This window comes from Corapipo altera, unplaced genomic scaffold, assembly GCF_003945725.1.
Source record: "Corapipo altera isolate COAL_440 unplaced genomic scaffold, ASM394572v1 239, whole genome shotgun sequence".
Taxonomy (NCBI): Eukaryota; Metazoa; Chordata; class Aves; order Passeriformes; family Pipridae; genus Corapipo; species Corapipo altera.
The window spans coordinates 1,467-28,479 of record NW_020884938.1 but is presented as its reverse complement, the minus strand read 5'-3'; the positions used below and the strand labels follow the sequence as shown (position 1 = coordinate 28,479).

The window sequence follows — 27,013 nt, the reverse complement described above, 5'->3', positions numbered from 1 at the left end:
AGAGGGGCCTCACTCAGAGTCTTTTAAAGCCAATCATCTAGATATTAAAAAAGTACACCCTTAGAATGAGTCAGTATCTCACTACTTCAAGATATTAAACCCAGTAATTTTGATACTACTTCACTTAATTATTTCCCCTTGTTTTAGGACTTCAACAACTGCTCAGAGCAGCTGTTCAATTACATGAAATCCAAGCAAATTACCCCACCACATTAATATTAAACGTATCTTAGTTAGGAAGTTAATTTCCAGAAATATTCTCCCTGAATCAAGACTATTCTCTCCTTTGTACTTAGCTAAGCACCTGCACTACAATGCCAACCCACATCTGTGCAGTTCTGGTTTAGACATGTGGAAGGAAAACACAGAGCACAGGCAGCAGCTGGTTCTCTGCCGTGTTTACATATAGAGACAAAGGGCACACTAACAAGCAAAAACTGACTGAAAACACATTTTATTTGCAAATATAGCAAAGTCAGTGATTCAGGAACTCTACAGGCAAATGAGAGAGATCTTAAAAAGTGGCAAAATCTTCCCCTTTTAATGCTTTACTGACACATGTTTTCATTTAGTTATAAGACAGTCATTTTAATAAGATTTCCTAGGTTTATCTTTTCCCATACTCTTGGGAACTTGCAATCTCTGAGTGGTTGACAGATTTATATCACAGATGCAAAAAACTGGAAGGCTATTGGTGTTACTGTAAAGCTTTTCTGAAAGTAAAAATTACTGCTCCTCTGTCCTCACCAACAGTTTCCCTCCTAACAGCTAGACTGCCTGAATAAGAGGCAGTCTTTGCACAGAGGGTCTTCAGTTCTGCCAACTTACAGAGTCCTTATTAAAATCAGTGGAAACTCTGCACAAGTTTCTGGTGGGGTGTTTTGGGAACAATAAAAAGCAGGTAACTGCAAAAAAGGGCTCAGACACCATTGTTAGGGTTGTACATCGTGGAGAAAGCGAGTTTCTCCAAAGCAGAGTCAGGGAAGCAGTATGTGGGATCACCCACAGCTACCTCAAAACACAAAGGAACCTCACTTGTCAGCGCATTGCCCAGTGCAACGTGGGCAACAAAACATGTGGACAGTGTCTTAGGACAGCAGTTCTACCACTGGCCTTGAGAGAACGTAACCGGTCTCTTCCAGTTGTGTCCTACATCTGGAAAAACGAAAATTAACGCAGACGAATAGGACAGAAAATCTCGATGCTTCTTAAGAAGTTTCTCCTGTCCTATCACATTCGCAGAGCAAATGTTCGCACTGAGAAACTACGTGGCCACATCCACTGCAAAGCCTGGCTCGTTGGGACACAGCCTTTGTACCCTTATGCCATTAGCTGCAGCCAAACCCCCAGTTTCAGTGTCTGCTTACTCACAGGTTGTGGCTTTCACAGCTTCAGTTCAGCTCTCTTTTTGTAGAGGTCAACACAAGTTACTGCAGATCTCCACAAAGAATTTGATCCAACAACTTTCTGATCCATCTGCCATTGTACAGATGAAAATTTTCCGCTCAGGAATTAACGACGTGGATTAATATCCTAAATATAGGCTTTTTCTTTTTTTACCATTTGAACTTGAAACTCGTATCAGCATTAACAAGCAGTATTTTGAAAACAGACTCTTCATTCTTACCCACACTGAGCTGTTTACAGTAATGACAGATTAGAGGATCAAGAACAGATGAATTCTGCACTGAAAAGAATCTCTATAAAAACCTGAAAGCTTCCTTAAAAACTACTGTACTGTTAATTTTTCTTCTAACAGTTTATAAAGAGAAATCCTCTCTGTTTTTAAGACAGTGCACTTATAATTATTTGCCCACAGAAGTCATAACATTCAGTTTCCCATCCCACAATTCTGATTTTCCTGCTACGGTTATCCAAATGTCTATGCTTCATTTAAAAGAGGAAGAAGAGAAGGCAGTTAGTCTCAAGTGTAACATCTGTTTTGCCAGCCCTCCTCAATGCAAGATTTGTTTGGATTAACATTCCAAAGAACTGTATTAAGAAGAAAGAAGTCACCAAGTATGAGAACACCTGCAGTACAGAAAACAAGATGAGGGAAATAAACTGCCATGATCCCTCTAAGATATAACACATTTTTTTTCATCCTCTTTATACTCTATTATGTACTCTGGGTAAATCTGGTGTTTTTCAAAGACAACAAAAACAGAAGGATTTAACTCATCATCCACACAGCTGTCATAAAACCAAAGCCCATCCGCAGACTTCCTTGGAGGGCGAACATAGGCTGCATTCCCTTTAATATAGTCTCCAACCAAAACACGAGCCACGAACATCATGTTTCCTTTCTCCGCAGCCTGGCAGTATGCATGGGAATAGGAAGCATCTCTAGCAAAGTAACTTCCTGGAAAACAAGATGAAAACGTAGTTGTAAGGAGTATCTACACAGAGACAGCAAAAACTGAGCATCCCCTCGGTTTTCAGGAGGTATCTGACCTAACTTTCAGGACTCCTCTGACTCAGGTTACATTATATCACCAAAATTTTTGCAAGAAAAAGGATTTCACGATATAATTTCCATTCAGAATTCGCTATTTCAGGAGTAATTTTTTAAAAAGCAATAAATATAAGCTCACTACAGGTATTGTGTGTTACAATGAGAGGGACAGACAAGAAAACATGAGGACCTTCCATGATCACACTGAGGGAATGCACACCCTTCTTGCTCCCTGCCATAAAGACTTCTCTTGCAAGTTCAGATTATGACCTCAAGCATTAGAAGATCCCATCTACAGCAAACCCCTACATCAATTGTCTGGACAGCTTGTGAGAAGACTTGCCCCCACACAAAGCAAATCCCAGCCCTCTTCAGAAGAAGGAAGATCATAATACCTATTCGTAGCTTTTTTTTCCCATCTTCTATAGTTAAAGACTTCAGGACTTTGATTGTTCCACTATTAGGGGAGCCTGGGTAGACATCTAACACACCAAGTCACTTCCTACATACCCATTCCATAGTTACTTCCATTTTTTCCACAAATTCTCCAGTCAAAGTTCCGAGTGCAGATGGCTTCCATGAAGGAGGTGTTGGTTCCATGGAACAGGAGCTTTTCCTGCACTTCCTTTCCTCCATTTTCCCTTTTCATTTTCTCCTTTTGCCTGACAAAAATGCAGAGGAGGAGAATGTGAGCCATGGAAGAAAAGGGAAAAAGAGGTTTTAAAAAAAAAAATAAAAAAAAGTAAACCTCAAACAACTCTATAATGTGCTTGTAAATGTCAGCTGAATGAGATTTCCAGCCTGCCTTCTCCTCTGAGCTCAGAAGATGAGACAGACCAGAAGCATGCTGAACAAGTACCAGATAAGTACTGTACTGATACCACTGCTCAGCAATGCTAGATAATTCTGACTTTACTCTGAATTTAAGCAAGCATTGACACAAGTCTCCACTGTACCACCCTTTTGCTCCTCTGTAGGGTCCTACTGATGCTGCTTTAAGGTCTCCTGTTCCTTCCCACCCTGACTGTCAGTGGAGTGGAGGCAGCACTAACCATGGAGCCTCCGTGCTTCTGCGGTGGCTGAAAGCTACAGGCAGCTTGTTCTTCGTGCCAACACCCTGAGCTCCTGCCCCTGGGGGAGATCAGTGCCGCTGAGGAGACCGGGCAGGAGAGAAACCGAGCCTGCTTTCACCACTGCAGACCTCACTGATTTAGGCCAGAGTCAAACTAAGCTATGAACAGGGTCAAAAGAGGAATCACAACAAAAGGCTCAACTAGTATTTCCTATCACTATTCCACAGCCTCCAGACATCCCTCGGATTTTCAGAAGCTGTTGAAGTGGACAAGACAGTAATATTCTTCAGAAAATTATCAGCTACAAAGTAAGCAGGGCTGGGGGGAGAGGAGAATCCTTCCAACATGAAAATTACAAAGTGAAAAGTTAAAAGCAATGGACTGAAATTTATTCATTGAGAACTTACTGTGAGGGTGGGGAGGCCCTGGCACGGGTTGCCCAGAGAAGCTGTAGCTGCCTCATCCCTGGAAGTGTCCAAGGCCAGGCTGGGCAGGGCTTGGAGCAACCTGGGCTAGTGGGAGGTGTCCCTGCCCATGGCAGAGGGTGGCACTGGATTAGCTTTAAGGTCCCTCCCAGCTCAAACTACTCTATGATCCTATGGACTTGGCAATGTTAAATTCTGCCTGCTTAGTTTAATTATCTCATTGGAGTAGGATAAAAAGTATGCACTATTACATGTTTTGAAGTCTCCTGTGGCTTGCTAGATGAAAAGGTTTTATGCAATCATTAGCAGATAACTTCCTGGGTTCTGTCACTTTGCAGGGGAAAGCACTTATTTGAGCAGTATTTTTACTCCATTACAATTCCATACAGTCCTTGAATACTTACTCTTGTTTTAAACTAGACAACTATGCAATGCAACAGCTTAATATTCTACCCAATTAACTTGAACCTGGTTGAGCCCCAGCTCAAATCTGTTGGTATCTAGCTTGGCATCTATGTAGAGCTCAGTATCACTGACGCAGATGTTGAAAACCAGAAAGGAGCCCTAGAACTCAGAGATCATGAAATTCAAACGCAAGGATTCTTTCTCAGTGAGTACTGACTTCAGTCAGCAAAAGTACCTTAAATAAATCTGACTGGAACAAAAAGACCCAGGCAGCCCTTAGCTTTTTTAGCATTTCATATACTCTAAACAGACAGGGCATGTGTGCAGCAGGCAGTTACTGCTCAATCCCTCACACAATCCCTATTCCACATCCCAGTGGGTATGCTCATCCCAGTTTTGTGTCACACATATCTTTCTCTCCATGCTCTTCTCCCCTTCTTCCAAGGAACCATGCAAAAAGAACCTCCCCACAGGAGCATGGCATTCTACGAAAGGCCTCAGACACTAATTTCACTCCTGAAACTGCTCCTGAGAAGGAAATAAGCAGTCATGTTAAAGCACAGGGGATAACCTCCTTTCTTTCCTAGAAAGCAGGTACAGGACACCCTGTTCTTGGAGACCTCCTCCCCGTAAGGATAAGGAAACAAATACTAACCACTGAAACACCTTCCAGAGGGATGGATTCTGAATCCTCTGTATTTTAAGGATGCTGTAGGTTTTCATAGTCTGATGGAACAGCTGCTTTATTGCGTTGTATTCAGAGGTCACACTACTGATCACCACTGCCTGTAAAATACAAACCAAGCATAAGAAGACATGAGGCTTCAGCTGGCTCGTAACATGTGGAAGCCTAATTACAGCAGGTACACTTCCAGAAGGGTCCCCAAACTATGCTTATAAGGGTAATGTAATGCTTTAGACAGTGACTATGTGAATAATTAAATAATAAGTAAATCAGTATGTCACTCCTGCTTTGCAAGAACACCTCACCTCTCTTCAGAAAGGATGCTGAAAGCATCAGTTACAGGTTTATCATCTCCAAGAGCTGACATTTGCAACTTTAAATCTCAGTGAAACAGAAATCACAAAAAAGAAAACTTGACTCATTATTCCAGATAGTGTCAGTTTTATATCTAAAGCTGATTAAGAACAAAAGATGTTAGATAACAGTATCATTTGTAACCAGACATTTATGGGAGCTTCAGCTCGGAAACAAAAAGTACATACACCCTCCTGGCGTTGTAGCACCTTAACTTTTCAAAGTTAGAATTTGGAAAGCTGCACTGAAATATAGACCTAAGAAAAGAAGCTACAATTGTAAACAAATGTGACACTAAATACCTGCTTAAGCAAATACATCTCCTTTCCTGAAGGTAACTAAGTGTATTAATCTATTATTCTTTTATTTATCTGTTTATCCCTTTTCATGTTTAAAAATCTGTTAAGAAATGCACACTTTTTCCCAAGGAAAAGTTAATGCAAAATATAATTAAAACATTATTTGAGCTCTTCTGCTTACTTATGTCATACATAAATTTCCCATTTTTTCTCCAAAGTAACACATGTCTTTAATCTTCTGGAATTGATGTTTATCTCCGTAAACTGCAAAAGCATGATGCTGGCAGACTGATGTCACCTGATAATACTTTCCACTTCACCGCAGCCCAAGCCAAGTGGGGACTCAACATGCCATAAAGTGAAATGCCCAACATCCCACGTTCTAAAGTGTTTTAAGCAGGAAAGCTGGAGCCATCCTGGAGGGTGACAGCAAACCAACATCCTGACCTACTAGGCAAAACCTCCACATTTTAGAAGGCTGAGTTTGGAGAGAATATAAAATAGGACTTGTATTTCACAGCTGCATAAAGAAGTGCTTTTCTGGACACCATGCCCAGCTTGTGCATTAAGTACTTACTAATGAAGAGACCTGTCATAGGGAAGTCTATAGATGAAGAATAAAGTCAGCTGCACAAGAAAGAACCATTTCTTTGCATTTATTTAAAAGCTTTAATAAGGTTGAGCAAAATTTCCCACATCTCAATAGAGGAGCATTTTCCAAAGCTGCTTTACAACACAACACATAAAAGAACTGGGATGAGCAAAAACTGATTATCTGCACACTCTGTGGCACCACAGTTCAAGCTGTCCACTATCACCTACAGGATGAAAATTATGTCACTGTACTTCAGTACCACATCTTTTATTTAGAATCAGAGAATGGTTTGGGTTGGAAAGGACCTTAAAGCTCATCCAGTCCCACCCCCTGCCGTGGGTAGGGACACCTTCCACTATCCCAGGTTGCTCCGAGCCCCATCCAACCTGGCCTTGGAACCCATCTATTCCAGGGATGAGGCAGCCACAGCTTCTCTGGACAACCTGTGCCAGGGCCTCGCCACCCTCACAGGGAAGGATTTCTTCCTAATATCCCATCTAATCTTATTCTCTGTCAGTGTGAAGCCATTCACCCTTGTCCTGTCACTCCACGCCCTTGTAAATAGTCTCTCCATCTTTCTTGAGGGCACCTTCAGGCACTGGAGGGCCACAACTAGGTCACCCTGAAGCTTCTCCAGTTGAACAATTCCAACTCTCTCAGCCTTTCCTCCCAGCAGAGCTCTGCATCCCTCTGTTCATCTTGGTGTCCTCCTCTGGACTCACTCCAGCAGCTCCATGTCCTTCTGCTGTTGCTATGCTGCATCTTCCAGATGGTGTGACTCTGGGGATGTCCCTTGCAGGGCCAGGAGTTGGAATGATGATCCTGATGGGTCCCTTCCAACCCAGTATATTCTGTGATTCTGTGATCTTTTCCTGAGGAACTGTAACCTTCTTAGGTAAAACAGAGGCTCAGCCATGTGGCACAAGGCCTAATCCTGTAAGAAAGGTACTGCTATTATTTTATAATATGTTGGCCTCCAGAAAACAAAGCCTGTTCTCCTTTCTATGAAAACTTTGTGGGGTTGTCCTCATTTCCCCAAGGATGCTTCCACTGCTAATAAAGGGTCATAGGTGGTGCAGGCTGATACTTCATAACTACACAACTTTTTCAGCGTTTTTCACCTGCAGGCCTGAAAAGGAAAATCCTGCTGAGTGTGAGCATTTGCTGTCCCATTATCAAGGAGAGGAGCTCCCGAGGCAGAGCAAGAATCACTGCCCTGACAGTGATTTCCATTAGTCTGTGACTGTACAAGCACAGTACTCTGTGATATCACATTGTGAGCTCTGCTTCCCTTGGAGTTTGGAGGGAGCAGAGTTAGTATTAGTGACAGTGACCTGACCAGAACAAGTCTAATACAAAAAAAGCCTTTTTTCTACCGTCCTGTAGTACTTCCACAAACTGTGCTGCTTTTCCAGAATGACTGCTGGAGGTAGTAAGCTAAAAAACACCCACACATTTTGGCCCTGGTAAACTAAATATAAATAGTATCATACACTTTGGGCTGACAGTGGGTGGGTTTGTTTTGTTGAAGAGATCACTCCAAATGTTCTCTTATTTTATTGCCGTAGCTCTTTATTTCTGCCATTCCCGGAGGCCAAGGTCTGTGCTCAGATCTGTGATGTATGCGACAGTACTGGAGGATATAGAGATTTCCTTTCCTAGATTTCCAATCCAAACTTTATCTACCAACAGCCACGACAGCATTACTGGACAGCCTGTTCATGGTTTGCAGGGTCTGGTCTCAGTCCAGCTTCTAGTGAAGAAATACACGCTTCATAAAAGCCCTTTGCTTAACTGGTCCACTGAGAAACCAAGGTAAGGCAGTTTTTAATTTTAACAGTGAATCTTTTTGTCTCGAACTTGGCGAGTTTTGGGTTTGCATGTAGATAAATGGCTAAAATGTAGGTGAAGTTCAAGGGAATTTGGCACCTTTTTCAGGAGTTCTTGGGAGATCACCAAGATCTTTAGCACACCCCCCAAGAAATCACTCCTGTCCCTTTTCAGCATCTACACAGTTAGAATTGATTCAGTTAAGCTTTGAATCCTGCCTTTCCATCAGAATTACAAGTATGGAAAGAAAAAAGATACCTTGTATCCCAAGTCAGGCAGTGCAGATTGATCCCAGTGGCTAGGACAGGCTTGATTTGGAATAGAAGAATCCCTCTGGCTGTGTGCAAACAGACAGAAAAATAAGTAATTAGTAATTCTACTACTGCTCTGAACATTCAAATTTGCAGCACACCCTTTGGCCAATTCCTGCATTTAAAAATGACAAGATAAACCACGAAGAAACTGGGAAATGGCCTCAGACTGTGAGCTGGGCTTTGCATGATGCCACTCCACCATCACAGGCCTCTTGCACTTGCTTTTCTAAGTAACAACTGTGGACGCAGTACCCGCGGTAACAAGTACCCCAGATGCCAGGTGATGCACCAAGCCAACAGTTTGTGATACAGCCTCTGTTCATTGCCAGGGATGTGCTTTCTCCCTCAGCAGCTGTGTTCTTTGCACAACTACTGCCAGCACTGGCAGCCATTTTGCCCTATAATCACTTCTGAAATATGAGAAAAACAACAACATAAAGAGCATCATTTACCCTTTCTTTATCTTCTGCACATCTTCAGAAGACACAAATTTTGGTCTCCTGCAGACCTCTCTTCGAGTTTTAAAAGCAATGTTTGTCTGGGTCATTTCTTGAGGAGAAAAAGAACAGGAAAAAAATCATGAATAAATCTACAGGATGGGGTCATTAATTAAGGACAGGCATTCTTTAATAGAAAGTGCATATTCATTACCAATTCTACCTACTGAAGAACAGTTGCACAAAGCCTATGTAAGCTTCTTGTCCTTCCTGTAACTGTGACTGAACCTGTGCCTATCTTGCTTGCTCCCTCAAGCCCCTCATGCTCTTTAAAAGTTACTCCAGCAGCACAGATGGCTTGATTTGTGTTTTTTACCATCCACAGAGTTAATTCACTTTACTTAAGGTTTACTATGACTTTATGTGAAGACTATGAATCTTTTTATTTCTGGTCATATGTGAGTCTGGAGAGTGTCAAGGAATAAGGGGGAAGAAGGTTATTTTTGTAAGGAATTTTCTCTGGACGGTCACTACCTCACTTCCCCTTCCAATAAGTGAAATGGTAGTGTCAGGAAAGGAAGTCATAGCTTCTAAAAGCTGGGAGAGTTTGCAAGTTAAGTCTTCGTACAGCACTGCACAGTTGTACGTGAGAACCTTTACAATGAGTACCTTTAAAATTGAGGTTGTAATGATGCTGACCAGCCTGGAAAGATATGGTGGCATCTGGATCTGCTTGATACAAATTCTCAAGAACAGCAGAAGATGGCGAGTCCACACTGTCCCCTTCTCCCTTTGTGGGAAGAAGAGAAAAAAAGAGAGAGAAGGAAGAGTGTATCACAGTCAGGACTAAACCCTGGATAACTCGCTTGGGTAGAGGGAAAGAAGAGGCAAAGAGTAGGATGAAGAGGAACCTACTCAGAACTCTGGTGGCCTGAAGCATGCATGAGTAAGGAACATTCATAACGTAGACACAAATACATAAGTAGTAATGACAGACAGGAGTGTATCCTGTAAGAAATTGTGTTGGTTTGGGCTGGGGTAGAGTTACATTTCTTCCCAGTAGCTGTAGGGACCATGCTTTGGGTTTGTGCTGGATCAGTGCTGGTAACACAGGGATCTTTTAGTTCTTACTGAGCAGGGCCTGCACAGAGCCAAGGCCTTTTCTGCTCCCCACCCACCCCACCAGCGAGGGGCTGGGGGGCACAAGGACTTGGGAGGGGACAGGACAGGACAGCTGATCCCAGCTGGCCACAGGGACATCCCAGACCACGTGGGGTCATGCTCAGCATACAGAGCTGGGGGAGAAGGAGGAAGGGGGGATGTTGGAGTGATGGTGTTCATCTTCCCAAGTCACTGTGACCGTGGTGGAGCCCGGCTTTCCTGGGATGGCTGAGCACCTGCCTGACACGGGAAGTGGGGAATGAATCCCTTGTTTGTCTTTGCTTGTGTGCATGGCTTTTGCTTTATCTCTTAGTCTTTATCTCATCCCACCAGTTTTCTCACTTTTACCCTTCCGATTCCCTCGCCAGTCCCGTGGCAGGGGAGGGAGCGAGCGGCTGTGAGGGGCTGAGCTGCCATCTGGGTGTGACGGCTGCACTCGGCCCCTCACCAAACTAGTGTTCCTTTGGTTCAGGCCCCAAAGGAAGTAATGGCCTAGGCCATGACAAGGCCATGAACTTTTCCAGTTCCAACCTGTTCTCTGAAAACCCACAAAGGCACAGGGTGACATGGTGAGCATTGATGCATATAAGCTTGGAAATGAACACTGACCATGTGATTAACACATGAATAGCAGGTGGTTGTTCCAAGACTAATTTGTCAAGGAGTAAAGAAAGTTGCAGGTTTAAGGAGTCTCACACTTCTCTTTTACTTCGCATGTAATTTAACTCTGAGCCAACCACTTTATTCCACAAATAGGACAGCCTGAGTGAACTGGTTTTGAGCTCTCCCTGCTAAGGAGTGGGCTGAACAGCAGTGATCTCTCCTGGAGCTGGGACGCCTCTCAAGCTTACTCCTTGAGGCTGAGGCCCTTTACCAACTGCACTATATCCACGATCTTTCCCTGCGTACTTTTCCAAGTCCCTGGATCACCTTTGTGTTCTACCATTTGGACAGCTACACTGTAAAGCATATGAGGAAAACTCATTTGCCTTGGGGGAAGGTGAGATTCCTTATTTCTTTTCCTGCATTTTTCAGATAGGTTAGTTTCTCATCAGAGGACCTGGCCATCCAAGGAAAAAGACTGCATCTTATCTGAGAGAACAGAGCAACCCTTGCATGCCCAAGGAAGCAGGGCAATGATTTGAAGAGAGCTTCCCATCTATCTTAAGGACTGTGTATACATGTTCGATCTGTGTAGAAGCCATAGATAACTCCAAAAGGCAGTTCCCTTCCCTCCAGCCTGTCAGCATTTTATCACATCTGTAGCTTTGCTGCCTTACCTGACACAAGGATTCACTTAATCCTGCTGAGTAAAGGGGAGTGGGGGGAGAGGCTCCACATATTCCTGTAGAAGTGACTCAAAGCACAAGATATGAACTCACCTGCTCTCCATATTCAATCCATTGGCCTTCGTTATTCTTCCAATACCAAATCCACTGTGTGGTCAGTAAGAATGTGGGTTTTGTGACTGATGATGGTGTAGAGAGGCGTCGAACCGGAGAAGAAGAGCAGGTCATTGTCTGGAAGTTAATGTTCCTGCCTGCTATGCTGTAAGGACAAATTCAGGGTTTTTACAGTTAACAGTAGACCTTTTATCCTCTAATCCTCTGTTTAGGCTTGTGCAATTTTCTTTAATATAATGTGACTGAACCTAATTAGGCCTGAATAAGAGTATTTTCCACAACACATGACAGCTCTGAAAAGCATATCCGAGCTTCATAAGCAAACTATGGCCTGTGAGACATGGAATGCCATCTCAGTCACTGGCCATATGTGGCACTGCCAGCTTTACAGACAGCAAAGGACTACAAGTACAGCATGGCAAAAGGTACTCTGCAATAAGGAAGGTTTCCAGTTTGTCTCAGTACAAAACCAGAATTTTGTAAGTACACACAGCTTATCAACTTGGTTCTTTTCCTGTGGTTACAAAGGATGCAGTCACAATCATCACAGCTGTGAGGTCTGCAAACTGTATTCGTCACTGGAGCTCTGGGCTCTTACTCCTGTGAGGCTTGAAAAGTTAACTTCCAGGCAGGAAGACTTTGAAAGCAGCCTCCTCTTGTGAATCTCGCTTGTGATCTGCACCATCCACCAAGATGCAAAGTCATCTGTTGCCTTAAGAGGCATGGGCCAAAATTACTATACATTTTTCGAAGCCAGACTTGGAGTCCCCTATGAATCCAGGTGGCACAGTGGCACTTTTCAGAAAGGACTTAAAATAGAAAGAAAAACAGGGAAAAAAAAGAGATGCTGCTTACACAAGGGCCATCTCATAAAATGTCTCTAGGCACACAACAGATATTGCTACTATTATTATTGTTGTTGTTATTTTTATTATGCATACTAGCTGTAGTAGGAAAAGAACAGCCATAGAGAAGGATATGTTGTTACAAGGCCCAACTTCATTACTGTAAATAAATTATGATTCATTATCTGAAATGCTGATATTCTAAACACTGTATTCCACTCGCTTTTTACCCTGCACAAAGCTTTAAATGTAAGATACAGTTTTGTTATTTTTAGAAGACATAAATGGGGTGATATTGCCATGCAATCACTTTTACTTTGCTTTTTAAAAGGAAAAATTCTCATCTGTACATCCTCCCAGATTCTGAGAGGCTCAGTAGCCAGAAGTTATTGAAGTCAGACATCCTTGGAAGAAAATGGGAGGTTTTCCACAGGGGTTCAATTCACAGTACTCCAAGCAAGGAGTCCAGCATCACTATACCTGCTGTTTTTTGGGTCACAATAGGCCTTTTCAATTTCCTCCATCATGGAAAGGTCTTTCCAGGTGATCCCATCATATATCTCCCATTTATATGGCAAATGGTAATGAACAGATTTGCATTTATCTGTAATAAGATCAGACATAGTCGTATTCTGTAATCATAACACAGAGAGCAAAACAACAAAACCCAAAAAGGAACCAGCAGATTTTACACCTTGAGGCTTTCTCCCTGGGCTTTGGTATGAGCAATGAAGACAGAGTGCTGAAAACAGGAGGGGGGTGTGTTTCTCCAGTGAGTGAGTGAGGAGGCACAATTGCCACTGACACTCCATATGCCACCACTAGCCCGAGCCACTGAGCAGGGATTGTCTCTGCAGTCACTGTTCTCCAGTGACTACATTAGTTTTTATAAAGCTTACCCTTATGTTTGCAGTACTTCCAGACATAGAACACACAGATCTCATCACAGTTAACTTCTTTGTTGTCCTTTGAAGCTTCAGCAGAGGAATTGTCCTTTTTATCTACAGAAAAGAACACATCAGTCCTTATTTGCTTCAAGAGAAAGACACTGCTTGGTACTTCATCCCAGAAATAACAAAGATTTGACTGCAGTAGGCAAGTTAAGCACTTTCAGGATCTGACTATCCCCCATACAGCCCACCACACGAGTCAGGGCTTTGTGACTGACCAATAAACCCTGACACTGGAAGAAGTCTCAGTGGAGAAGTGCAAGGGCAGTGTCAGGAAGAGTAACACAGGCTGTGGCTGACCATGGTTCTTGCAAAGCAGCCAACTTTGTCTCCACACCACGGGAAGCAGAGGGTGGATAAATGGCAGTGTCAGCTCAGTGGATCAATGCAGGGTAGAAATGTTTCTCCCTGAGTTGGCCAGACCAGCATGGGGGGAGTTCAGCCCAACACAGAGGTACTAAACCTAAAGAACTAACAAAAGAATTCTCAAGACAGCAACAGGCTTCAGCTGGCTTCAACCCTTCCCAGAGACTGGGGACACCCAGCTTTGTGACAATGAGCATATTATACAGACCTGTAATGGGAGTGCCATTAGCATTGTGATTGAACTGTGCATTGCAACTGCTACATTTTGGTAAGTAAACATTTATATTTTGGGTTTTGTTTCCAGTGGAAACTCTACTACATCAGAAATGTCACTGTACTGGACTTGGCTAGGGTAAGATGTAATTTTCTTCATAGCAGCTCATATGATGCTGTGTTTTAGATTTTTGATCCAAACAATGCTGCTAACACCCTGATAAGCCCTAGCTTTTGCTGAACAGTGATACACAGCATCAAGGCCGCCTCTGTTTTTCACCCTGCCCCCAAAGTGAATAGACTTGGGGGTGCACAGTAGGTTGGGAGGGGACACAACTGGGCAGAGAACCCAAACTCGCCAAATATTGCATACCAGATAGCATAATGGTCAGCAATAAAGGGAAAAGAGGGAGTTTTATGAGGGTTAGCTATCTTTTGCTCAGGAACTGGCTAGGTATCAGCCTGTGTGTGGGAGGTGGTGTGTGACTGCCTTTGCATCACTGCTTTTGCTTTGTTTTTTTCTTCTGCTTATCCATCAGGGTTCTTCTCTCTCTCCCATCTTGACCCTTAAGCTTTCTTGTTTTTATTCTTTCTTTTCTCTTCCCCAGCCCACTGAGGGTCGAGGGGAAGTGAGTGAGTGCTCACTGAGGCTTGTTCACAACACCTGCGTAACACCAACCGTCTTCAAAAAAACTCAAGACTGGAGGGTTAGAAACAATCCGTACCTTCATCTTTACCTCCAGCTCCTGCTGGCAACTGCTGTTGTCTCTGACCAGGCAGGGTGCTACCAGGACCTGCATGAGAAGACTGAATGAACAGCACTGCTGGGACAGAAGCTCAGCGAGCTGGCAATATCCCAATCTGTGTGGAGAATTATGTCCATCACACATAATTTGATATTAAACATTACACCATCCATATGTGGAATATCTAAAAGAACCTGTTCAGAGAGTACTGGACTCTGGCAGGCTTTAAAGCCAAGGCCCAGGACAGGAGATATACAAGTTTCTATTCACTCACTGGAAGGTATATAAACATAACTGCTCTACTGACAAAGCTATATTTACTCCCTAGGTACAGAAGGCAAGGAAAGATATCTGTCTCCTTCCCAAGAAGGAAGAATTGTGTCCAGGACAGTACAGAGATCAGTCCCAGGCTACTCCTCGTGGTGGTGCTTGGGCAGAAATCCCAGCGCTGCTCCGCTGTCCAGCACTGCGGCTCTCAGCGTACCCTAAGGTAAGCACAGAAGCTGCATTCTGAGTACCCCTGGGAGATGTGGGGCTGGGTGAAATCTAATCCCAGTGAGAACCACTGATCTCATGACTAGACAGTTAGAAACAATCTGTACCTTCATCTTTACCTCCTGTTGGCAACTGCTGTTGTCTCTGACCAGGCAGGGTGCTACCAGGACCTGCATGAGAAGACTGAATTAACAGCACTGCTGGGCCACAAGCTCAGCGAGCTGGCAGTATTCCAATCTGTGTGGAGAATTATGTCCATCACACATATAATTGTGCTCCACTGCTGATACAACAGTTGAGTAATAACAGCTGCAAACCCTAGCTAGTCACAGTTATTGCCAGCCACTCAATACCTATTTTCTATGCAGTATTTTAGGCAATAATAGTGCAGTTCTCCCACATGATTCAGCCATGACTGACTTAATTCCGGAAGGTAGATAATGGCAGAGAGGAAAAAAATATGTACACGTTGCAAGAGGGGAAATACAAAAGCTGATTCCACATGGAAGCAGTTGGTGCTAATATCTAGATATTTACCTTCTGGAGATGGCACGTGCAGCGTGGAGTCCACGGTTTGCAAAGGTACCTTAGGTTCTTTACTCCTTGTAACTACTGTTTGTTTCAAATAATTTCCCCTTGGTTTGTAGTTGTGTACTGAAAGCACCAAAAGGATGATGGAGTTTAGCTGAGATGTTTATGCTTCTATCAAATTCAAAATCCTATTTAAGCCCAGTGTTTCTTACAACTTACCATTTCCCTTCTTCAGTTCCCTGTTGAATTCCATGTGCTTGTAATCATATATAATCTGGAGGTTCGAAGCTATTTTCCCATCAATGCCTCCAGTTTCCAACACTCTCAATGCATGGTCATCCAAGAGGTTATGGGACCTCATGCATGGCAAAAATCTACAATCCCCCTGGAGAAAGTGTCGACAAACGTGAAGCTTGTTGCAGTTGTTTTGCTGCATGCAGACACCACCTTTTTTGTTGTAAAATTGGCAGGTCTAGAAGTGGGGAAGATACAAGATGAAATGGAAAAGCACATTAGAATTTTTATTTGTTCTATAGGCATGCAGCTTTAAGAGCAGAAAAATGGTGACTAAAAGGCATGTGACTAAAAGGTCATTGTGACCTTCAGTCTAGACAGATTTCTTGCACAGAGTAGCAGGTATTTTAAGCCAATTCATGCATTTTTGGTTTTGAAGTTGTGCAGTTTTTGTTTCAAGAAAAGCCAATCCAACAAGCATGGAAGTGCCAAAAAAGGATGCAAGACAATTGCATAAAACTGAATTTGCACTTTCTGTTTCTAAAGTTTATTCTGCATTTGGGCTTCCAAAAATGGTCAGAAGAATGCTTTGAGATTAGAGTACATATGGAAAAAGCAAAACACTTCTTTAATCCTCTATTCACCAAAGAAGAGATAAGCAGTGAATCAGACCCAGGGAACAAATCACACACCAAAAACTCCTTCATATTGTCCACCAAGCACCACAGCAACACTTTTGCTCCTGCAGCACAGAGGAGCAGCCTTAAGAAGAATGCTTCTTTGAGGAGAACACACAGCTGTCTGGCAGACACATCACACTGGGACCCTCCCAGGTCCCCTCCCAACCCCTCTTCCCACCAGCAGACAGTTTTAATGCTGCATTGAAGCTGAATATATATAGATTTATATATCAGCTAGGGAATTATAGATTGCTGGGATGGCAGTGCTTAGAAACTGGAAAATCAGGCCTGTTTCAGCTGCAAAACAACTATTCACTGGATTCATAGTGTCTGTCACGCAGCCTGAACTTGGATTTAAGAATTACTGAAAAAAGCATAAAACTTATGTCAAACACTGGTTTCAGGGGCCAGAGCACAGGAATTGCTTTGGTGCTCAAGAGAATAGGGAAAAAAAGCAACTAAAATAGAAAATCATGTAATAAGTGATTATTTTGTGTGGTGTCCATTACACAAATTACTACTTTAGGGTAGCAGAGATTGCAGCCACTTAAATTTCAAACTGAAGCTCTCAGAGTTTTCAGAACACTGAATCTGGCTGAGAACAATTCTACAGAGCATCTGGAGGAAGATACATTAAAAGATGTTAGTATGCAGGATGAAATTTTTTCACTGGAACACCAGAATAAACCACCAAACCAGAAGCAAGTGCTGCCTCAGTGAAGTAAGTGTCCTGGTTTTGGCTGGGATAGAGTTAATTTTCTCTGTAGTAGCTGGCACAGTGCTGTGGTTTGGATTCAGGATGAGAAGAATGTTGATAACAGAGTTGTTTTAGTTAGTGCTGAGCAGGGCTCACTGCAGTCAAGGACTTCTCAGTGTCTCGTGCTCTGTAAGTGAGCAGAGGCACAAAGAGCTGGGAAAAGGCATGGCCAGGAAAGCTGACCAAACTGGCCAAAGGGATATTCCACACCGTAGAACATCTTGACCAGTATAAAAACGAGAGGGAGTTGGCTGGGAGCCACTGATTGCTGCTCAGGGACAGGCTGGGCATCACTCAGCACGTGGTGAGCAATTGTATTGTGAATTGCTTGTTTTTCTTGGGATTTATTCATCTCTCTCTCCTTCTCATTACAGCTATTATTAGTATGTTTTATTTTATTTCAATTATTATAGTAATCTTATCTCAATCCACAAGTTTTACTTGTTTTCCAGTTCTCCTCCCCATCCCACCAGGGTGGAGGAGTGAGCAAGTGGCTGCATGGTACTTAGTTGCCATCTGGTTTTAAAAACATGACAGTAGGGAATCCACTATTTAGCTACATCAAGAAAGCAGCTGTCCCTTGCCTTTGCCAAGAAACAAATAAAAACCAAAACAACAAGAAAACCAAAAAAACTGCAAACCTACCAAAAAAAAAAAAAAAAGAGAGACAGAGGGAAGGTGAGGGAAAGTGTGAAAACCCCTGACATTATGGTGCTGTTGTGTTTTTTTCCTTACCCTGCACCCCAATTCAGGTCACAGAACACCAAAGTGTCCCCTTGCTTGAGAGCTCTGTACATGCCATGTCCTCACACACACAACCAGTCAGCATTTCTAAGCAGGAAACAGCCAAGTTGGCTTTTCAATCCCTCTTCCCAGCTCTCAGGTTTATGAAGGGCCTGCATCAATCACGGTTTTCTCTTGTTTTTGCTGTTTTACTGCATGATAGCAGTTAAGGTGCTCAATTAGAGGTAATTAATGGGTGGTGAGGGCTGAACAGATCCACAGTAGAGCGTAAGGTTGCTACTGTATGTTCATTACTGGGAACAATCCCCCTTGCTTATCGCCACCATGCTCCTTGAATCTGCCAGCACAACATACTTTAAAATGCTACACACAAAAAAATCTGTTTTGTCAAAGTCCTGCCCTGTCACAGCAGGGACTAAAGAAACAATAGAACTGCTATGTCAACAGGTCTGTGGAGATTATAACCTGCAAAAGACAAGGGTAACAGGCTGTACTTACCTTGAAGACAGTATTGCCCTTATACACACACGTAGACCCAGAACGGAATGTTCAGCCGAATTTAACAAACTTGGTGACTGGCATACAAACTGGACAAAGTAACTCCATAGAAAATTACTGTATGAAAACTCAGTGCACTTTAGAAGAGGCAGATTTTACACAAAAATGACTGCAGTCATTTGGTCATTTTCTCACAGATTTTTCTCACTCCCTTAGACCTTCATGCACCAAAATGTGCAGGCCTAGGAAGACTGGAAAAGGAAATGGGACCTTGCTTCCTAGTCTCCATCATCTCTTGGAGAAGAAGCAACAAACTGGGTTTTTGGTCATCATACCTCTTATCCTGTAAGCATTACAATTATTGTGGTCTTTCAATTGTATCTTGTAAACCTCTAATGAAGCTGCTGACATTTTTATTTGCTTGTTTTGAGTAACTTTATGGCCTTTATATTGTTTCTTCTGATGCTTTCACACATAGCCATCCCCATTCCTACTTCATTCAGAATAATCCTGTTACATTTTAACAGGTTGACACTGAGATCAGAACTCCACATGCTCTGTTACCCTCTCCCATTCCTGGTGAACAAAAAGCTTCTTTTAAGACATCAGCACAACTCACATCAGGGAGGAAGAAAGTGTCGTTTTGGAGAAGCAGGATTCGCAGCTCATCCTCACTGAGGCCAGACAAATCATGTTTTTTTAGAACTTTTTTGTTCTCAGCACTGGTGATGTCATGCGAGTACTTACAAGAGCTGCAAGAAAACAGACAGGCATATCAATGTTTACTCCATGAGTCAGGCTGATTTAAAGAAGAACCTCAGAAAACATGCAACTTCGGAAAAGCCATGAGAGAAAGGGGACCTGGCAAAAGTCTCTATAAACATTTAGGTGGTCTCTGCAATTAGCCAGAGAACAGACCAGACAGCATAACTCCTCTGTGAAATGCAGGAGCGTTATCATCCCCATGTGAAACACCGACGTGGCCACACCACTTTAAAAAAACTTAGCAGGACAAATTTGAAGCCAAGTCTGTCTATCTCACACATTCTTCACCTCCAGTAAAATACAAGCCAATGTCACATGATCTGAACAGCTGGAGGTAAAGTTAATTTTAGAGCAATACACCAACAACACCGGAAGTTGCAACACCCTTGATTCTGTGAATGTAAAAGGTTGTTGTCCCAGGGATGGCATGTAAGGAAAGATGCAAGAGTCTAAGAGAGCAAAACAAAGAGATAGCGAAGCTGAAAACAACACAATTTGTTATCTCTGCTGGCTGGAAAGTTTGATTTTTTAAAACAAAACAAACAAGCAAAAAAAAAAACCCCAAAACCAACAAACCAAAATGAAACAAGAAAATACAGCTTCTTCATGTCCTGCTCTCTAACAGGTGATTTGACGCAGCCTTAAGACTAGACATACTCATCCAGCAAAAGTATCTGTTAATCTGACTCCAGAGTCAAGTCTATGATCTTTCAGCCTCTAGTTAACTCTTGAAACTCACCTTGTGAAAGGTTTTTTACCTCAGGCTATGTCTGATCCAATCCTTCTGTACAGACACTTGAGTACATATTTCTCCCCTGACCCCTGCTACCTGTTGGACACATTGCTTTGTAAGCAAATAAACAAGGTTGCAAAGTCTGAAGGGCAGAAATGTGCCATCTTTGATGCTGAGAAACAGTCTTCTAGGGCTATTAGGTGCTGTAGGCACTCAATAAATGGCTGTGAAGGTAGGTAGGCCACAGAGTACTTGAGGTGTGAGCCATCACCAGTGTTCCTCCACAGTCGACTTCAGATTCCCTGACAGTCACACAGTGAGTCCATATTTCTAAGTCAAAGGTTAAAACACTCCACAAATACAATGATAACTAAACAACTGAGTTCAATAACACATTCAGGAAAGAAAAACAAAACAGTGAAAAGCTACTTGCGAGACAGTTAAAAACAAGATTAACTGGACTAAAATTGTGATTCCACTAAATACAAGACCACAGTAACTTGTATAGACATTTTTCTTTCCAGGGATTCTAAAACAAAAGGGAGGCTAAAACAAAAAGCAAGGCTAGACTTTACCTTATCGGTTAGAAAATTGTCTCTCTCTTGATCTATGTGGTCCACCTAGCAGTGTTTCTGTCCCCTCATTTTAATCAACCTCCCTCCCATGAAAGGCATACTCTTTGCTTTATTAATTTTTAACACATACTAAGGTGATTTTAAATACTTAGTGCTATTGAGAGGACAGAGTCGTTTATCATTACTAAGGGAATCACCTCATTGCACATTTTAATTCACAGAGTCATCCAGCATGAGTGCCTACACGCACCTGAAGGCATTTCTAATAGTGAATCCCAGGGAAGCTCATCGTTCTGTCAGTAACGCAACAAACAGTTAAAAATCTTATTATCCTTGTGGTTTGCTAGTACACTCTGAGAGACACAGCCTTTCCCCTCCAAGCTCTTCAGATCCGAGCACACAGCCATCTGTTTTATTGGGGCAGAACAGGAAGGAGCCGCTGGGGTACCAGCAGGTTAGTAACACTGCAACAGTACAAGACCTGGGGCTTGAGGGCTTAAACTGCAAATTCTTCCATCAGAGCTCACTGTTGCCACTGATTGTCACGGGAAAGCTTCTGGGTTGTTTCTTCTGTATTTACTTTCGTTTTCCTTTATAATATTTTTAAAGTAGGTACCACCTTTGCCTGCCCTGCCCTTCCCGGGAGTCCTCCGTATTCCGGAAGCCGGGATTGATGTACATCGGCGACCAAGCAGTGCCTCACAGAACGGTCTGTAAGCGAAGCGGTGAGTTACAGCAAAACTCAACGTTTGTAACTCTCTGGAGTGAAACCAGAGGGCATGCTAGCACTTTGCTTTTTACTTTGGAGAGGAATATGTGTAAACTATTTCATCGAGATGCCCGGGGGCTGAGGGACGGGTGTGGAGGCGAGTGGATTTAAAATAAAACAAAACAAAGCAATCGCAATACTGACAAAGAAAACCAGGCTTTAGAAAACTTCCGCCTACCGCGGGCACTTCGGGCTTTCACCGACTCGGCGAGGGCAGGACGCGAGTCCTTCCGGAGCCAGGATCTCCCGCCCCGCGGCTGTGCCCGAGGGGACCGCTGCCCTCTGTCCCCGGGGTTTGGGGGGCGTCCCCTCCTACCCCTCCGCTCCCCTCGGGCCCCCGCGCTCACCTGGGCCGCATGTGGCACCTGCCCATGAGGTTTAGCTTGCAGAGGTGCAGCCGCTCGCAGCCGCCGCACTCCCTGCGGGCACAGACCCGCACGTCGGACACGGCCAGCACCTCGGCGCCGCCGCGCAGCACCAGGAAGCGCCGGGGGCCCGCCGCCGCCAGCGTCTCGGCCAGCTGCGGGGCCGACAGCCCGGCGTGCTGCTGCAGCTCCGGCAGCCCCAGCCGCCCGCCCTGCGCGCACAGCGCCCTGGTGAGGAAGCAGCACACGGCCGGGTCGCTCATCCTGCCCTCAGCGGGACGGCAGCGCCCTGGGACCGGCAGCGGGAGCGGAGCGGGAGCGCCGGCGGACTGGCAGCGGGCGGGACCGAAGGCGGGAGCGGGGCTCCGCCGCCCGGCCGCGCTCGGGAGGAATCGAAAATGAAAGCAGAGGGCAGGAGGCAGGAAACCGCCCAGCCTGGATGCTTCCTTGGCTGCAAATCACCCGGGAAACAGATATGCAAGAGGTGATTGAAAGGAGTGTGGGGCTTTCGTATAATTATAGAATCACGGAGTGGTTTGAGTAGGAAGGCACCTTAAAGCTCATCTCGTTCCACCCCTGCCATGGTCCACTAGACCAGGTTGCTCCAAGTCCCGTCCAACCTGGCCTTGGACACTTCAGGGATGAGGCAGCCACATTTCCTCATCTACTTGCTGACTTCTGCTCTCTCTGCATAAACCTAACATGAATCATTAAGCATATAATGTAGGAAAAAAACCCATAGCATACCCAAATAATTGTAGTATCTATGTAGCAATGCCGTTACTTTTCTTTGTTCCCGACTAACAGTCAACTGCTGATCAGTGCTGGTTGCAGCAGTGTGTGTCCTGGCAGGGCTGTGAAGCTCTGCTGGTTTTGGCTGGGGTGGGGTTAATTTTCTTCACAGTGCCTGGTGTGGGGCTGTGTTTTGGACTTGTGCTCAACACAGGGCTGATAATAGAGATGGTTTTGTTGTTTCTGAGCAGGGCTTACACAGAGCCAAGGCCTTTTCAGCTCCTTATATTGCCATGCTGGCAAGGAAGTTGGGGGTGCATGGGAAGCTGGGAGGAGGCACAGTTGAGACAGGTGCCCCCAAATGACCCAAGGGGATATTTCATACCATACAACATCATGCTCAGTATACGAAGCTGGGGGCAGGGGGGAGAAGAAGGAAAGGGGTGACGTTTGGAGTGATGGCATTTGTCTTCCCAGGTCATGGCATGATGGGGCCCTCCTCTCCTGGAAATGGCTAAACACCTGCCTGCCCATGAGAAACAGTGAATTAATTCCTTATTTTGCTTTGCTTGTGTGCATGGCTTTTGCTTTCCCTACTAAACTGCCTTTATCTCAACCCATGAGTTTTCCAGCTTTTACCCCTCTGATTCTCTCCCCAGTCCTTCTGGTGGGGAGAGAGCGAGCGTGGGCTTGGCTGCTGGCTGGAATAAACCATGACAGAAGCAGAAATGCCATGTTCCTGTTAGTGTTGAAGTAGGGCTGGGGCTGGGAAAAAGCACAGCAAATACTGAATCAAAAAGATGGGGAGAAAGTTGAGGACTAAATCCATTTGAGATGAGCTTTCATGCTGCAACTCGTTGGCAATGCAAGTTTCAGGAATAGTAACTATCAACTGCTCCCTCTGGATCAGGAAGTTTACCTTGAAAATAAAGTGAATGCCAGCCTGTGTTGCCTGTTGCTGATGCCTGATTTGAAAGGCATGTGAAATTACACAGTCACAGTCACTGCTCAGGTCATAGAGAGAAAACCACCTCCAGGAATAAGGCCAAAGTGGGACTGCCTGTGGTTTTGCTCTTTCTTTGTTGCTGAATGTTATATAGCGATCTTTTCATTGTGCACATTTCCCCATATCTGCCCCCTTGCTATGATACTTGAACAAACAAAATTATTTTTGGAAAACGATAGAAAAAGGAGAGGTAGAAGAAGTTTGCCACGTTTGTCAGGTCTAGCTTTAGAAAAGTAAGTTGATAGTTCTGGACTGGTTTATGCTCTGGGTGTGGATACATCCATTCTCGGGTTGTCAACAGATTGTTAAGGATGATACAACTGAGATCCATACTCAAGGTAGTTTCAGAACTGACTGATAAGGTAGAAAGTGATTCTAACATTGAGTCAGCAATTATTGCCAACTTCAAGCAGTAGATAATGAGAGAGGCAAGCTGTACAGTAATTTGCTTATATTTATTTGTCTTTAGTTTTTCAGCCAGTTCCAATGAAAACATGCATTTCTGCATTAATCCACTTAGAAATCTGAACTACTGGTCTGAGGAGCTTTGCTGGATACTTCGTTGGAACAGTATCATCAGCACAGAGCAGGAAAGTAAAGCAGAAAGAAGCTGCAAATGCAGTCGTGGCAAGCATGTTCTATTCTCCACTTAAATACATTCAAGAAGGGTTTTGGTTCAGGCCTGAGTGAAAACAAAGAAACATTGGTGGATTTATCCTGTTTGTTGGTATGTTTTGCAAATATAAATGCCCCAATACTTGACTTCCTTACCTACTTCAAACAGAACCAGTTTATGTGAAACAACACAACTGGGTGAGGCAAAAGATATCACTGCATGGGACAGGAGTCCCAAATCGGTGTAATTTTCATAGGGCAGTGAGTGATTCCAGCCTTGAATATCAAGGCTTTGTTTAAGTTAGACACCAGTGGAAGAGTAGCTGGATTGCTGCAACCTTTTGCTACTGTTTAAAATGCAATCCCTGTACATCTTACTCTCTGATGTCCTCTACTTGCAGCTGCAATATCTCCTTGTTTGCCCTGCCTCTGCTATTCAGCTGACTCCGTAGTAAGTGAAATCAGCTTTCAGAGACTTGAAACTGAAGTTTTGATTCGTATGAGCAAAGCGTGCATGGAAATGGGTGTGTGTGAGCACCAGAAGAAACAGCAGAACAAAGGTTAAAAGAACGGCCTGTGCTGATAATCAAAAACACAGTAGTAAAGGCAGCAAAATCGAGAAACACTTTCTGTCAAACCAGGCAAATCTGCACACTGGAGCACAGACAACTTGTCAGCAGAAGAGCCTACCATCTGACAGCTGGACATGGCAGGAAGATACAGCACATCACAAATGCCATTTATTTCCTGTTGGTCCCACTGGAAGCAAACCATAAAATAAGGAAGCACAGAAAATGGGCAAATAAGTTCCATAAGGTGCATGGAGGTAGAAGTAACTAGACTGTGAAGCACAAGGATGCCACCACAGTCAGTGCTGGGTCCCACTAGCTTTCCTACCTGCTAGTGGGCAGAAAAGACCCCTCCAAGGCGGCTTGCCACTGGCAGTGAAAAGTAACACAAGAGATACCAAAAGGGTGGCATGGTTGGTGCCCATCTTCCCTTATGCTGCTTGCAGTGTGGGTCCTGGAAAAACCTGTGGAGCACAAACACACCTCAGGAGCTGTGAGTATAAGGTTTTGACAGCGTGAACCAAGTTGAATATTGAGTTGCTTGACTGCATTCCAGGATGAAGAGCCCTGCTACACTGGCTCACTTGATCTCTTGGGGTGCTCTCAGACCCTCTGTGGGCTCTGGGGCTCTGCAGGGCTGGGATTGGGAGGGTGGGGTGGGAGCTGGAAAGTCCCAGAGCTGCAGCCAAGATGAAGATCCTGCAGTGAGAATGTGGAGCAGCTTCCCATGTTGGCGATGGCAAGATGCAGAGCTACTGCTGAGAGAGCAGAGCTGGCAGTGAAATAAAACTTGTGGGTCTGGAGCTGAAATCACTGAGGGGCTGGGGTAGGGATGGTGGCTGGGATAGGGATGGTGGTCTTTGGATAGGGACTGTAGGGCCTGAGCAAGCAGAATTGCTGATTTTTAATGCACAGCCTCAGAAACGGGGGGGTTTGGAGGTGCAGTGGTGCCTGCAGCTCCTTTGTGCCAAGGCACCAGCAAGCCTTAGTCCTGCCCCTGATTTCCCAGGCCATGGCAGGGAAGGAATGTTTTGAGGTTAAAATGAGGGCCTTGATTGTGGACAAGTAAGAACAACCATGAAGGTAGAACTTGGGGGGGAATGTGCAACGAAAAAGGAGTATTTTGGAGGTAAAATTGGAGAGAATCTTGCGGGGCAAAATGAACCTTCTGGCAGCGGGGAACAATCAGAGCCCATGAGGGTTTGTCAACTGGCTTCCTGTGGTGGTAAGAGAAGGGCTGCCGTGGGGGGAGCAGTTTGTCCCTGAAGAGCACAGTGCTGGGACAGGGGTCAGACACAGCAAGCAGCTTTTTTCCTGCATTGGATCAGCAGGAGGTGGAGGTCAGAGGTCGGGCGGTGGGTGCCTCCCCGCGCCGGGGTGTGTGGTGCGAGCCTGCAGACAGAAAAAGGGATTAGGGCCGTTGGTGCAAGTTGTGTTGGCAGAAGGCAAAGAGTGGCAATAGTGTCTCCTGTGGTGCATTTCATCTGCGGACTGAGGTGGGTTTCAGGTGCAAAGGCAAAATGGGGGGGGGGGTGAGTTTAGGTAGTTTAGCCAAGATTTAGCCAGTGTCCGAGGGTGGGATTGAACCGTAGATGAAAACGAAAAGGCGTTCCGGGCGAGCGCCTTCACCGCTCGGGGGGGGGGGCTTGGCCACCTCCCACCGCCTTTAAGAAGGCGGGGCCGCCAACTTGGGGAACGGTGGTGCTGGGGCGGCTCCGGCAGCGGTCTTGGTCTGTGCACCAGGGAGACGAGAACCGAGAAACGGCACCGCGGAGAGGGGAAAGGGGTAGAGGGGAACCGGCACCGGGAAGAGGGGAAAGGGGTAGAGGGGAACCGGCGAGACTGGGAGTGGCGCAGCCCCGCTGAGCCCGGTCGAGAGGGAAGAGAGCAGAGCAGGGAGGGAGGGGCAGAAACGCCGCGGGCGCTCGGCCCCGGCAGGCAGCGCTCAGGCCCGGCGGTCGATTCCCTCGGCACCCTGACTCCCCACGGCCTCTGTCGGCAGCGCTCGGCAGGAGCTGCCAGGTTGGCGCTGGGCTCCGAACGGGAGGCACCTGCAACCGCTGCTTCTGAGAAATGCCGAAGTGTGGGAGGCTGAATGAAGCTCGCTGCTGGAACCAGCCAGGAGCTTCCCTGGGATTTTAGCTAATAAACACGGGGACTGTTGTTTCCACATGGAACAGACTGGGCATATATTATTAGATAGAAGAAAATGACTTCTTGGAGCAGGTTTTCTCCTGGGCGAATCAGCCGCTCGGCAGGAATTGCACTTGGGAAATCACTTGGTGTTCCCCGAGTGCGTCCCGAGAACCAGAACGAGCCGGCCCCGCCATTCCAACCGGCCGCCTCCCCATTGGCTGCCCTGACCGCGCACCGCTCGCCCATTGGTCAC

General features: G+C 44.9%; 2 protein-coding genes and 1 long non-coding RNA gene across 16 annotated transcripts in view; 2 read left to right on the top strand and 1 right to left on the bottom strand.

Moving 5' to 3' along the window:
* The window catches only part of TTC38 (tetratricopeptide repeat domain 38), a 29,419-nt gene extending 18,237 nt beyond the window's left edge, over window positions 1-11,182 (top strand). The window contains exons 15-17 of one of the 4 annotated variants that reach the window (XR_003530529.1): window positions 3,433-3,836; window positions 7,860-8,106; window positions 11,069-11,182. The gene's annotated coding sequence lies outside the window, so the exon portion shown is untranslated. Of the gene's footprint in view, window positions 1-3,432; window positions 3,921-7,859; window positions 8,107-11,068 lie in introns of those variants that run through there. The other 3 variants (XR_003530530.1, XM_027660854.1, XM_027660852.1) reach the window with 3 other exon arrangements.
* LOC113955405 (zinc finger CCCH-type antiviral protein 1-like) lies at window positions 439-22,184 on the bottom strand. 5 transcript variants are annotated; one of them, XM_027660837.1, is made up of 15 exons: window positions 21,685-22,184; window positions 19,115-19,247; window positions 15,802-16,054; window positions 15,589-15,705; window positions 15,159-15,221; window positions 14,536-14,604; window positions 13,181-13,282; window positions 12,762-12,885; window positions 11,416-11,581; window positions 9,542-9,662; window positions 8,888-8,984; window positions 8,380-8,458; window positions 5,014-5,144; window positions 2,966-3,117; window positions 439-2,362 (listed from the first exon to the last, which is right to left on the bottom strand). In XM_027660837.1, the coding sequence occupies exons 1-15, from the start codon at window positions 21,963-21,965 to the stop codon at window positions 2,079-2,081; spliced, it is 2,172 nt and encodes a 723-aa protein (XP_027516638.1). In that variant the 5' UTR covers window positions 21,966-22,184; the 3' UTR covers window positions 439-2,078. The 5 variants fall into 5 exon arrangements, with proteins under 5 accessions (XP_027516638.1, XP_027516639.1, XP_027516640.1 ...); XM_027660838.1 differs by having other exon boundaries at window positions 14,536-14,553; window positions 15,171-15,221; XM_027660839.1 differs by having other exon boundaries at window positions 15,802-15,967.
* LOC113955409 lies at window positions 11,578-27,007 on the top strand. 7 transcript variants are annotated; one of them, XR_003530536.1, is made up of 7 exons: window positions 11,578-11,861; window positions 13,289-13,865; window positions 14,885-15,046; window positions 18,712-18,840; window positions 20,790-21,022; window positions 21,178-21,293; window positions 23,918-25,732. It is a non-coding gene; the product is annotated as an uncharacterized LOC113955409 (long non-coding RNA). The 7 variants fall into 7 exon arrangements; XR_003530537.1 differs by lacking the exon at window positions 11,578-11,861 and adding an exon at window positions 26,627-27,007 and having other exon boundaries at window positions 13,282-13,865; window positions 23,918-25,117; XR_003530533.1 differs by lacking the exon at window positions 11,578-11,861 and having other exon boundaries at window positions 13,282-13,865; window positions 14,891-15,046.
* Window positions 27,008-27,013: the final 6 nt, after the last annotated feature.

What these genes read in the sequence shown, in the direction of transcription:
- LOC113955405 (XM_027660837.1), bottom strand. Translation starts at nt 21,965, where the DNA reads ATGAGCGACCCGGCCGTGTGCTGCTTCCTCACCAGGGCGCTGTGCGCG. An exon ending in AGGTGCCACATGCGGCCCAG is followed by an intron (nt 19,248 to 21,684) that starts GTGAGCGCGGGG and finishes GTTTTCTTGCAG; the next exon opens with CTCTTGTAAGTACTCGCATG. An exon ending in TTACAACCTCAATTTTAAAG is followed by an intron (nt 8,985 to 9,541) that starts GTACTCATTGTA and finishes TTTCTCCTCAAG; the next exon opens with AAATGACCCAGACAAACATT.